Consider the following 13,046-nt stretch of genomic DNA (forward strand, 5'->3'; position numbering starts at 1 on the left):
TCGGTGTATATTTTTTTTTTTTTACTGTTTGAGTGGTGGAAGTAACTTTCATCTATCACCAGAAGCTTTTGCACTTAACGGTTGCTAATATTTTCATTTTGGTAATACAGTTTTCATTAAATTCCGGTAATAAGAAATACGAAATAAATTAAGAAACAAAACAACAACTCGGGAGAGAAGATTACTAGAATTAACCTTTTTCAAATAGGTTATATTTTGAGTCCATTCGAATAATATTTGAGGGTTATAAGTTGGCAGCAGGTCAGGATTTTTTTCTGCAAAGCAAAATCTGCAAATTATCAACTGCCCCATTTGTTTGTTATATTTTATTGTGACAAGAATCCATGCCATTTTAAAAGAAAAAGGAAATTGGTACTATGCCTTAATTTGTTTTGCTGAAATCTTAAAAAATTTTACTTCTAAAATCCCAGGTAGTTTTCTAAAATACGGGTTTGATAGCATGCAAAGAAAACATGATCTGGTACATTTAATAACACAGTGAGATTGCATGATATAAAATTATTAATAACTGTGGCTGTATACAGGGGCACAGAAGTGAGATTTCCATCATTCTCTGCTTCTTTATTTTCGTTTTAGCTGTTAAATAATCTTGACCGTAAGCTACACATGGACTGGCATTTTTCAGTTCTTTTGACAAGATTGATTTCTTCTTTTAAAAATAAGTTTAAAAAAGTTACTACATCTGAAACTAATGATGTACTATAAGTTCGCTAATTGAATTTAGATTAAAGAAATGTTTATTTATATTGTTTCCCTCCCCTTATTTTTTCTTTAAAAATGCAGAACTTCGAGATCAAATTGTATCTGTTCAGGAGGAGAAGAAGATATTAGCGATTGAACTGGAAAATCTCAAGAGCAAACTTGTAGAAGTAATTGAAGAAGTATGTATCTTAGGCCTGAAAGGCAAGACTTCTGGTGTTTTCAGGGTGTTTGGAGACTGGCTACGTTAAAAACTTGCTGTTGGAAGTTGATTTCAGGCGTGAGAACCATGTACCAATTTTTATCTTCTCTTCTACCCCCTGTTTCAAATATACAAAAGGTGTAGAACATAAGATCATGGACATTTGTATACTCAATACCTAGCTCAGTAAGTAAAGCACCAAAATAGCAATGAAGTGTCCCCGTTGTTTCCCATATTTCCCTATGGGAGGCAGATTTGTAAGAATGATATCTGCAGTTTAAGTCATCTGCTTTATTGTTGCTGGTGAAGAAGTATTTGGCTTCTCTATCAGACAGTTTGGCTCGGTTGGGAATGGCTGTCCTCTTGTATACTTCCAACATAAGTGTATGTGATAGATGGCAGAATGGGTTCAAGTGGGTGTTTCAAGAATCTTTTTATTTTTCCTTTTGAATAGTCTTTAAGAACAGGAGCACGTAATTGCCTTTCGGTGCATGATGCTTTGAGGAACTGCCTTTGCAATCGTGATTTAACATGTGTCAGTGGTTCCCAGATTCTACAGCCCAAGCTTCTAGACCCATCCCTCAGGTGGCTTACGAGTAATGCTGAGGAATCGAGGCGTCGGTCCCTTCAGTGGGCAGCCTTACCCAGCTACCTCAGTTTGCATACCTATCTGACAGTTTTTGTAAGGGCCAGAATGCGAAAAAGGTTGGGAGATGGTGTCCACCAATTACAGCCTTGCTCACATTTACTTACCGTGGCAGAACATACTGATGAATGGGAAGAAGGATGATGCTATTTTGGAAGTGGCATTCCTGTTGGAGAGTGTATACCAGTTACTAATTCAAACCGAAACCAAAAATAGAGCTTATCCTAAAAGCATCCAGTTCACAGGCTCTCTGGCATGCCGATGGATTCAGAGTCCTTTTCCAGGACCATTATCTTAGTTTGTTTGTTTCTTTTTTTTTTTTTTTTAAAGATTTTATTTATTTATTTTGAGAGAGAGAGAGAATGAGAGAGCACATGAGAGGGGGAAGGGTCAGAGGGAGAAGCAGACTCCCTGCCGAGCAGGGAGCCCGATGCGGGACTTGATTCAGGGACTCCAGGATCGTGACCTGAGCCGAAGGCAGTCGCTTAACCAACTGAGCCACCCAGGCGCCCCTTAGTTTGTTTCTTGACTGTAACCGTTGTAGAGAGACAAACACATTTTGATGCACTCTCTTCCTCCATTATGATTATTTACTGATGATCCTGTTCCCCTCCCACTTAGAGGTGTTCTTAGAAGCCCTTTCAGTTATTTTTATTATGACTATTTCAGACATGTGGAAAGTATAAAAAACACCCATATATCTACCACCTAGCTTAATACATAGTCCTGAAAACCCCAGTGTCTCTCTCCCTAACTGCATTCCCCTCACTCCCTGCCCCATTTTCCTATACAACCATTATTCTGAATTTGGCTTTTATCATTCCAATGCATGTATTTATATTTTTTGCTACAATACATAGTATTTTGAGTGTTTTTAAATGATGTAAATGTACCTGCTTTTATTTTTATTTTTTTTAATTTTTATTTTAAGTAGGCTCCATGCCCAACGTGGGGCTAGAACTCACAACCTGAGATCATACTCCACTGACTGAGCCAGCCAGGCACCCCTGTATCTGCTTTTTAAAATTCAGCATAGTGCATTTGAGATTTATCCACTTTGATATATGTAGCTTTGCATTCTTTTTTTAAATGGTCCTATGATAGTCTCTTCCAATTGATTGATGTCAAAATTATCTCAGAAATGTAAGTTTTTTGGAAAGATTTTCATGTGTGTTTTATTTAAGCCAGAAGTCATCAAAGTTTAAAGTATTTTTTATTAAAAAAATTGATGTATTTTTTCCTTAATTTAAATGTCATCAGAGTTCTCTGACTATATGATTTGTCTATTGTCTGGGTGTTTTCTAGTTGGGTTTTTGCCTTAAAAATATCATTTACATGGGTAGGGACTAGTGCTATTTGGAATTTGTAAAGAAGTTCTCTATCAAAGGTATATCCTAACTTAAATAGCTACCTTTGAGGCCTTAAGAACAACTTTAATAAAATCCCAACACAGTAAAGCCAATTACTGCTTTAAATTATAACTTCATGTTGACTGTTGAACAGCAGTTTGTGTATCACACATCACCTTATGTCATGTTTTACAGTGTTGTGTGTTTTCTTCTCTCACAATCTCACATTTTTTTAGGTAAATAAAGTTAAACAAGAAAAAGATCTTTTAAACTCAGAAGTTCTTGAACAGAGAAGAGTCTTAGAAAAATGCAATAGAGGTAGGTGTCTCCAGTCTTTTTTCTCAGATACATATGTAATTTATTTGGTTTGCATACATTTTGTGTTGTTTCGTACCTGTGCCTAAAGAGTCTTATAGCAAGAATATCCTATCTTGGTTTTCCTGATTTCTCACCACGAGTCTCTCTCTTCCCGGTTATCTTATCATTCACCTTAGAGTCTTGGGACTTCTAAAAGTGCTTTCACTTGAGGAACTTCCGACCCATTTCAAACCAAAACACTGTTCTGTCTACATGTATCCTGGGACAAAGGCCATATTGGCTCTCCCCTCAGTATTTGTGTATTTGGTAGGTTATTTTTAATCCAGAAGAGAGGCTATCTACACAGATACATACAACATGATATGAAAAAATTTTAAATTAAGAGAATATAGAAAATAGGGCAAAGCGAAAGTAAAATTAAATATTGCTATACAAGGTTGCGTGCTTGCTGTCAGGTCTTGTGCATTCCTGTCCGTGTGCAGTCAAGTTCTGGCTCTGAGCTGTCTAGCGGCCAGCATGATGAGAGATTCACGATCATTTATATGAATCATACGAAAATGATCCTCTTGGTCATGAGAGGCAGACCTGGTCTCATGGTGAGAAGGAAATTTCTCCAAAGGCTACCTCTAGAGAAAACGGAATCCTTGTTGTAAAACACAGCTTCAAGTCCCATGGGGGCTGTGTTTTTGCATCCCCTGGCGCAGGACAAGGGAGTGATGCCAGAGTGCAGGAAATCTTCAAGCCTTCCCTGTTGTCATTGGTGGTAGTTCTCCACCTTTGGGTGATGAATTGAGATTTTTGAATAAATAAAGGACCTCGTAGTTCAGTGTGGGAGATACGGTAGATTGTGACATTTCTCAGCTCCTTCCACATTTAAGAAGATAGAAACGGTCTTGATGTACTGTGCTAGAAACAGAGGGTTCTACAAAGGTTAATCATGTGGATCTTGCCTTCAGAGAGCCCTCTCTCTAGGAAGAGGGAGATCATATAAATAAATGCATGATGAGGACCAACCTAATTTCTTTCAGAATCCAAGTCAAAAGGGCCAGGACATGTGAAAACTCACTTTTTATTATGGTGTTCTGGACTTAGAAAAGAGAGTCAATTATGTTGCCCAGGGCCTTCAGAGAGTCATAGTCGTCTTTGTTTTCTTCGCGAAATTTCTTTTTTAAATAGGTTTGAAATCATTTGGCTCTCAGGGACCTATAATTCACATCACAAACCACCACTTATATTGCTTTACTGGAGTAAGACTATTCGTCTTTCCTCTGAGAAGGCAGTAGATTTACAGAGTACAGAGCTTGAAATTCTATGTCATTACACAGCAAACCAGTCCTTAGTCAGTTAGGACTGAAGTGTCCTGGCGGAACATTGTGTGAAAGCAGCCATTAAGAGCGCCTTTTTAAAGATTTTATTGATATGACTCAGCTCAGGATTGAAAGTGCCTCTGTAGAAGCAGATGGAGAGACCAGTGTGATACCAACCTATGTTGTGTCTAATTTCTAATGGCGTCATCACTCCCTTGGTCCTGTCTATATCATTATTTAAGAAAACAGGCCACAGAATGTCAAAAAGTAGCAAAGATTTTGTGTTGCTACTATTTGACAGGACCTTCCCTTTAAAGATTTCTGTCCTAATTCTTTAATTCAGAGCTCTGGGCCTGAATGGATCTAAGACTGTTTCTCTTTGTAAACATGGAGGACGGTTAAAAATAACATCTATATATAACCTTTCACATGTTTCCTTTTCTGTGAAATGCCTCGTCGACGTGTTTTGTATGCAGCTTGTGTGTATATATATATTTTCTTTTTATTCAGGTAATATACTTTTTTGGTGGAAAACATAGATTCAAATAGGAAAAGGAAAAAAAAAAATCTCAATCTTTAGAGCCCAAAGATAAGCACTATTAACATCATGTATATTCTTCCAACCTTAAGAAAACCATATATATATACATTAAATTGTTTGTTAAATGTGTTTATAACATTTGTGGAAGCTAAAAAAATATCAGCGAAAGAAATACCTCTTTACCCATTGACACCTTACAAGCTCCTGAATATCAATCTCCACTTGTATCCCCTCCCTTGGATTTTTATCATTGCTTTTATTTCTAGTTCTACCAAGTATGTATATATCTCTAAATAGCATGTTGCTTAATTTTGTATGTTTTTGAACTTTATATTAATTCTTTCACCTTGCATATGTCCCTGTGCAGTTTCTTGTTTGTGAGGTCTATCCCTGTTAAAGGGCTTTGCTCTGGTATGTTGACTTTCACCGCTGGGTAGTATGTCATTCAATGTCTATCCCAGAATTCATGGATCCAGTATCGTGTCGGTGGCTGTTTGAGTTTTTTCCAGTTTTTTGCTCTTCCAAGTCCTGCAGTTATGAAAATTCTTATATGCGTCTCCTGGTACATGTGCCCTAAGATAACATGCCAAATGTAAAAGTTTATCTTCAACGTCAGTACAATGCCAGATTATCTTTTAGGTAGATTTCAACTCCTGTTAGCAGTGTGTTTGTTCCATTGTTCTGTATCCTCTCCAAACTTGGTGTAACTCTACTTCTTGATTTTTGCCAGTTCCCTCTTTGGTGAGTCTAAAAAGGTGCCTGTGTTTTTACTTTCCATTTCTCTGATTACTAATGAAGAAGAGTATCTTTCTGCACATTCACTGGCCTTTCATACGTTTCCTCTTCTGTGAAGTACCTTGGCGATGTGTTTTTATGCAGCTTGTAAAAAACAGAAATGAAGTCATTTAAAAAATATATCTTTTGGTTCCATAAATATGCTTCTACAGTGTCATTTCGAAAGCAGAATCATGTTTCTTGTATATACCGTACTTTCCTGGGTCTGCCATGTGAGACCATCTGGATCATTTCACTGTTTTCAGCAGCGATGCTGAGAGTGTTCTTGCAGCTTTATTGCTGGATGTGTTCATGATTTATTCTCTTGGGGGAATCAGTACATTCCTAAAAGCAGAATTGTGGAGTCAGAGGGTATGAATGGCTTTAGATTTTTGATTCACATTGCTGAGCTGCCCTCCAAAAAGGTTCAATCCATTTATATTTCAACCAGCAATGGCTGAGGGTGCTTGTATGCTGGTACAAAGAATCTTTTCAACACTGTTTTTCATCCGTATTCCTGACTGTCTGTGTGGCACTTTGTCCATTTCTTTTCCTTGTCTTCCTAAGTGTCCATGCTAGCGGTAGAAGAGTATGAGGAAATGCAGGTAAACTTGGAACTGGAGAAGGACCTTCGAAAGAAGGCGGAGTCATTTGCACAGGAGGTAAGTATCCACAGAGACCTAGTTTTAAATTTGTATTTCTTAAAGAACTTTACAGATGACATGTCGAAATATGTTTTGAAGTTGAATAAGAACTTACCACTTAGAATTAAGGGAGGCCAGCTATGGAATAGTGTCAGGTTCACTACAACAGGTGTTAAAAGATCTGGGTTCAAATTTTGGCCATGTCAGTCAGTCACTCATTGTATGACCTGAGAGCAGCCAGCCCCTTAGCCTCCTTGGGGCTTCACTTTCACCATCTGTAAAATGGGTGATACTACGAGCCCAACCAAGTAGATTTTGAAATCCAATGGCACAATTCTGCAAAAGGATTTTGTACTATAAAATGCTGTTATAGGGGAAAGAAATTATATTTAGGGATACCTGTCACTTGTGATGGAAAGTCCAGCTCAAGTACAGGATTTCTGTCTGTTTCAGTAGCCTTAGGAATCCAGGTTACATCTCCAAATACCTTCTCAAATAACAGTATCATGGTGTTAGTATTTCTCTTCACCTGCTAGACGGTGATCTCATTACGTGAGTTGATTTTTCCACTAGCTGTGGAACATTGCCATGTTGTACATCCATCATTGTAGCCTTTCACCAAATCACATGTCAGAGATAAGCTCTGGGCTTCTCATGTTCCGGCTTCCCTTTGCTGACGTGTCGCTGGGTATTCTGTGGCCCCATGGCTGGTTTACAGGGAAATGATGAGGTACCAGTTGGCCGAACTGTAACAGCTTATGACCGGCTGCTGGTCTCCCTGAGATTTCCATCGTGTCTCAGGATTTTGAATCTGGGTGCACACTGTAGGTTGTGAAGGAAAGTAGTTAAGGAAATGTAGAACGTTGGTAGGCAGAAGTATCCAAGGTGCTGAAGGAAGACAAAGCGTGGGGTTACGGGAATGACGTTTGAAAATCAGATTACGGTTTTGTGCAGGAGTCCTTGTGCGCGTGAACGTAGCTGTGCTAGCAATGAACTCTGATGTGATTTGAAATATTCTGATTCACTTTATTCAGAGAGTTTAATGAAAGGTGAGTAAAGTTGTTCTCTTATTACTTGGAAGAAAGAAAAAAAAAATTGAAGTGTGTCACAGCCACTTGGAAAAGCTGCAGCGATATAAAGAGTCGAGGGGGAGGGAGACTGGGGATAATGTGAAGATGCTTCCGCTGTAAAACTGAAAAGGTGGGCTTGTTTTGACCCAAATGCCAGGGTCTTATTTTGAGAGACATTTTCAGTTTTCCATCTGTTTGTTGTTCGTGGAATGATGTTAGAATACAAAACAGCTCGAAGAAAACTCGAGGGCCATGCGGTAGCAGACAAGATTGACCGAAGAAGCAGGATTCCGCTAAGATTCTGAAAACGAGTGACTTACTCTGCCCTTCACCTGCTAGTGCTCGGCGGAAACGGCGAGGCGGACACGTGACCCCGCCTGACCGGACGAGGCGGACACGTGACCCCGCCTGAGGCGACAGAGGAGGCTTGAGGAGGGAAAGCCAGGGCAGCCGCTCGCACTCCTCCTGCCGGGAGCATCGGGGTTTGCAGCCGTGCTGGCTGGTTTTACAGTATCTAGATGCCATCTACTCAACAGAAGGAAACTGTTGGTTTGGGTTTTTTTTAAGATTTTTTTCTTTTTTTTTTTTTAAGTAATCGCGACACTCAGTGTGGAGCTTGAACCTACAACCCCAAGATCTGGAGTTGCATATTCTACAGACTGTGCCAGCCAGGCACCCCAGAAACTGTTCTTTAGAATAAAGTTAGATTAGAACCCATATACTTTCCCCTTTGCATGGTTTACAGATTCTTAGCTTCTTTTTGAGAGAGAGAGAGCATGCGCGTGAGTGGGGGGGAGGGGCACAGGGGAACTCCCGCAGCCTCCTGGCGGATGAGATCATGACCTGAGTGGAAACCAAGAAGCGTCAGGTGCTTAACCGTCTGAGCCGCCCAGGTGCCCCGACTCTGAGCTTTCCAACAGATAACTACTGCTTAAAGGTGTAGGTCTTGGCTTAACAAGAGAAGTGCCAGTCTTCTGCATTTTGGTTTTTCATGTGTTCGGCAGACATCTTCGTTAGCCAGACACTGTGCTGTTGGCGGGAATATAATGGTGAAGAATGCAACCATGATCCCTGCCTCTTTGGAGCTTAGAGTCTGGAGCCTTAGAATTCAATAAAGTTAATTTACTTTATATTTTTAATTACAAAAGGAATGTTTATACCTTGTAAAAAATACAAACAGTTCTCAAATGTGTAAAGGGAAACATGGAAAGTTTCTCCCACACTCCTGCTTCCACTTGTCCATTTAAAAAGCGAAAACGTGGGGCGTCTGGGTGGTTCAGCCGTTAAGCGTGTGCCTTTGGCTCGGGTCATGATCCTAGGGTCCTGGGATCAAGCCCCGCGTTGGGCTCTCTGCTCCGCGGGAAGCCTGCTTCTCCCTCTCCCACTCCCCCTGCTTGTGTTCCCTCTCTCGCTGTGTCTCTCTCTGTCAAATAAATAAATAAAATCTTTAAAAAAAAATAAAAAGCAAAAACATGTGCATGCGCAAGTACACACACACACATACACACACACACACAGGAATATTACTCAGCCATAAAGAAGAGTGAGATCTTTCCCTTTTGCGATAGCATGGGTAGACCTAGAGGGTATTAGGCTAAGTGAAATAAGTCCGAGAAAGACAAATACCGTATGATTTTGCCTCTCTGTGGAATCTAAAAAACAAACTAGATGAAACAAAAAGCAGAAACAGACCCACCAAAACGGAAAACAAACTGGTGGTTGCCAGAGGGGAGCAGAGGGGAGAGTAAGGGGACGGGAAAAATGGGTGGAAAAAAAAAAAGGCACCATGAAAAACAAAACAAAAACTGTACTCCTCCTCCCTCAATAAGGAGGAAACAGCCAGTTGTCTTCCTGTGTTAACTTTTTGTAGTTCTTCAATGTGACTTCAATTTTCAATGACAAATTTTCCTATACTTTTAGAATATTTTTTTCTTGTTGGTCAGTGTAGTTCTTTGTTTAAAGGCGTGGCTACCTCATTCAATGTGTAGTCTGGATATACTGTGAGACTGTTTTGTAATGAGTTCTGTTTTCTTCTCAGACAACACAGATGACATTTTAATATTCTTTTGGAAAGAATGAATCCTATAGAAGTGACATAAGCTTTTCTTCTCTTTTTCATTCTTTGAAAAGATTTATGATAATCCTTGGAAATTCTGACACCCATGATGTCATTTGTGTGATAAGAGACCACCTCCCTAACCCTAGCTGTCAGGTTCTTATCATAGTTCAAAGCCAAATTCATCAGTGTTTGGTCACTAAATTTTTTTTTAAGCACATCTTTAGAAGGCACTATATAGAATATTTCATGTTAGTGTCTTAAGGTCTAGAAAACGTAGTCTAATGAATAAGTTTTTCAAGTTACCATGGTTATCTAGAGGAATTTCTTTCCTATATGTTCTTTTCATCTTATTTTACTATTTAGGAATTGTTACAAGGTTTTGCAAAAGAAATTCACATGATTAACATCCCCAAGACATAATGTTCACTCTTTTTCTTTCTAAAATAACCAAGTTGAGGGGCGCCTGGGTGGCTCAGTCGTTAAGCGTCTGCCTTCGGCTCAGGTCATGATCCCAGGGTCCTGGGATCGAGCCCCACATCGGGCTCCCTGCTCCGCGGGAAGCCTGCTTCTCCCTCTCCCACTCCCCCTGCTTGTGTTCTTCTCTCACTGTGTCTCTCTCTGTCAAATAAATAAATAAAATCTTTAAAAAAAAAAATAACCAAGTTGAGATAATTCATAATCATGTAAAGTTGAACAAGTTTTCCCGAGTGCTTTGTAGAGAAGGAGAACTGTTGCTTTTTCCCAAGAGCGAACCGAAGCTCGGAGAAGCAGTGCAGTGAGGGACACAGCCGCACCCTGACTGACGGTGGCCTGTGCCCCACACTGCTTGACCGCTGAGTTCACAGTCTGGCCTGGTCGCCACACTGACGGCTGCCTCTCTCCCTGCTCCTGGCCTCCGAGCACTCTTGGGGAAAGGCCTCACTTGCCAGGAAGCCAAAGGACTCACTGAGTCCAGCTGCTATTTGCAGGTCTTCTTGTTGGCTCCCTAAGGTATTTGCTAAGACACTGGCAAGGGACCCCAACCAAGTTAAGTTGTAAGAGGGGGAAAAGGTATTTAAAAAAATGACCATAATAATAATAATGGTAACTCAGAATGACTCATTTCAGTTATACCATTGGTTTCAGATGTCAGAGACTAGATGAGATATGCGTGAGGTATGGATGACTCTTCTCTAGCATGTTGATGCTTGCATTCTCACTGTCCTCGAGCTCAGCAGCTGTGCACGCGCACACACACACACACACACACACTCATTCCCTCGTGCTTTCGCAGCACCTTTCATTCTTACACAGAAATGAGCTGTCAGGTGGAAGAAGAATGTAAATCTTCCTTTAAAATGCTGTTAAGAATCTGAAACTGTGAAGGTCTAATATAAAATGGGCCTAATGTCAGAGTTTATAAAACATTTCATGTGTAGAATCACCCACTGGCTAACTTGTGTAGGGTATTAAGGAAAAGAAGTAACAGGTTAATAGAAAATAATGTTGTATTCAAAAATGTGAACTTGGAAAGACTAAATGAATAATATATGTAAGTTGCTTAATAAAGTGGCCAATAAATATTGATGTACCTTTTCCCCTCTCTTCTTTACCCTCCTGGCTGTTAACTACTTTCATCACTGGGGAAAAGCTAATTGGTATAAAACAAAACACTAGGTTTAGTAAATACCAGAGGAAGGAGATTAGCCAGGTGGTTAAGAGCTTGGGCTTCTAAATCAGACAGATCTTGGTTTATATCCTGGTTTTGCCACTTTCATGTGTTCTTGGGAAAGTTGCTTAACCGCTTTAGACCTCACTTACCTTATTAATAAAAATGGGATAATAATAATATCTACTTGATGGGGCGCCTGGGTGGCTCAGTTGGTTGGGCGACTGCCTTCGGCTCAGGTCATGATCCTGGAGTCCCTGGATCGAGTCCCGCATCGGGCTCCCTGCTCGGCAGGGAGCCTGCTTCTGCCTCTGACCCTCCCCCCTCTCATGTGCTCTCTCTCTCTCTCATTCTCTCTGTCTCAAATAAATAAATAAAATCTTTAAAAAAAAAATAATATCTACTTGACAGTGTTATTCTAGGGATTAGATGATGTGATATATGGAAAATCATCAGCACTATCACATAGTGTTAGTCAATTTTAGCTATTCAAAGCAGAAGAATTCACAGGATTGATGTATGGATTAAAATAATACGTATAAAATATTTAGTAGAGTACCTGGCATAAGATAAGTTCTTGATCAATATTAACCAGTACTATTAGTATTCGTGTATTTTAAAGCAATAATAAAACATTAAAAACTGAGGTATAGGACTCAATTATGGCATATATACCTTGTTGGGGCAAGGGTGAAGATTCTTGAAGAGTGCATGAAAGTTACGGATGAAATCATAGCAATCATTACTTCTAAAACTGTAATACTGTACAATTCAGAAACTGCCCTTAACTTTTCAATAAAAACTCCATGTACTTTCCTGTTGCTCCACTTTCAGTTGAGGAGATACGTGAGATTGATTGGTATGTACATTTTTGTAATTAACTCTTGCAGATGTTCATTGAACAAAACAAGCTAAAGAGACAAAGCCACCTTCTGCTGCAGAGCTCTGCTCCTGACCAGCAGCTTTTGAAAGCTTTAGAAGAAAATGCAAAACTCATCCAGCAACTTGAAGAAGAGCGAATTCAGCATCAGAAAAAGGTAACAGATTTTCTTCTGGCGTCTTAATACATACACACAAACATGAGAGGGCTCAATCCGGTCACTTACAGCTCCCTAGTTGGCCTTAGTAAGTCTTTCCTGTCTTTTTACTTTTTAGTAAAAAGTAACTACTGAATGAACTTAATTTCGTGCCCAAGTAAAATTTATAGCACACTGTCGTAGAAGTCATAATGATCTTTAACCTGTCCAAAGGCCGGAAAAAGCAAAGGTAAGAGCGAGAACTCAAAAAGAGCTTGTATACGTGCACATAATGCGCAGGTGGGACACCTGTGAGTTGATTGTATTTTTGGAGACCGCATACACTGGGAGAGTACGTTAGTCTCAGAGAACTTACTGGAAGGCACAGGTTTTATTCAAAGAGGGAGGAGAAGTCCATGTTAGTAGTAATTGTTTGCTTAGAGAAAATTTGTGATTTTGTAAACTTGCACAAATGTATGTGTTTAAAGACTTCTTAAGTGGTTATTTTATTTTGTTTGAGTGGAGCTATTCCAGCTGACACAGCCCACCTTTGTGTGCCAGGCAGAAAAGATAGTCATCACAGTAGGTGAGAGAGAGGAGGCGGGGGAGGGGGGGGGGCAAAGAGGTTGAACAAAGGCTTTGAAGTTAAAGAAACCACTTAAGAAAAATTACATCAATGTTTATACTACTTACAGTGTACCTCATTTGTGAAGAAAAGGCTGTTAGCTGCTATTTATTATCACCTGTCAAAG

General features: G+C 39.7%; 1 protein-coding gene across 8 annotated transcripts in view; it reads left to right on the forward strand.

Annotated features, from left to right (window-relative positions):
• The window catches only part of SHTN1 (shootin 1), a 96,859-nt gene that overhangs the window by 37,596 nt on the left and 46,217 nt on the right, over positions 1-13,046 (forward strand). For all 8 annotated transcript variants that reach the window (XM_081823440.1, XM_031039890.2, XM_081823436.1 and 5 more), the window contains 4 exons: positions 805-902; positions 3,154-3,235; positions 6,425-6,519; positions 12,169-12,315. In XM_081823440.1, the coding sequence (XP_081679566.1) occupies positions 805-902; positions 3,154-3,235; positions 6,425-6,519; positions 12,169-12,315 (422 nt within the window). The remainder of the gene's footprint in view (positions 1-804; positions 903-3,153; positions 3,236-6,424; positions 6,520-12,168; positions 12,316-13,046) is intronic.

The sequence above is a fragment of the Leptonychotes weddellii genome, chromosome 6 (genome assembly GCF_054177405.1).
Source record: "Leptonychotes weddellii isolate Sample4059 chromosome 6, ASM5417740v2, whole genome shotgun sequence".
Taxonomy (NCBI): Eukaryota; Metazoa; Chordata; class Mammalia; order Carnivora; family Phocidae; genus Leptonychotes; species Leptonychotes weddellii.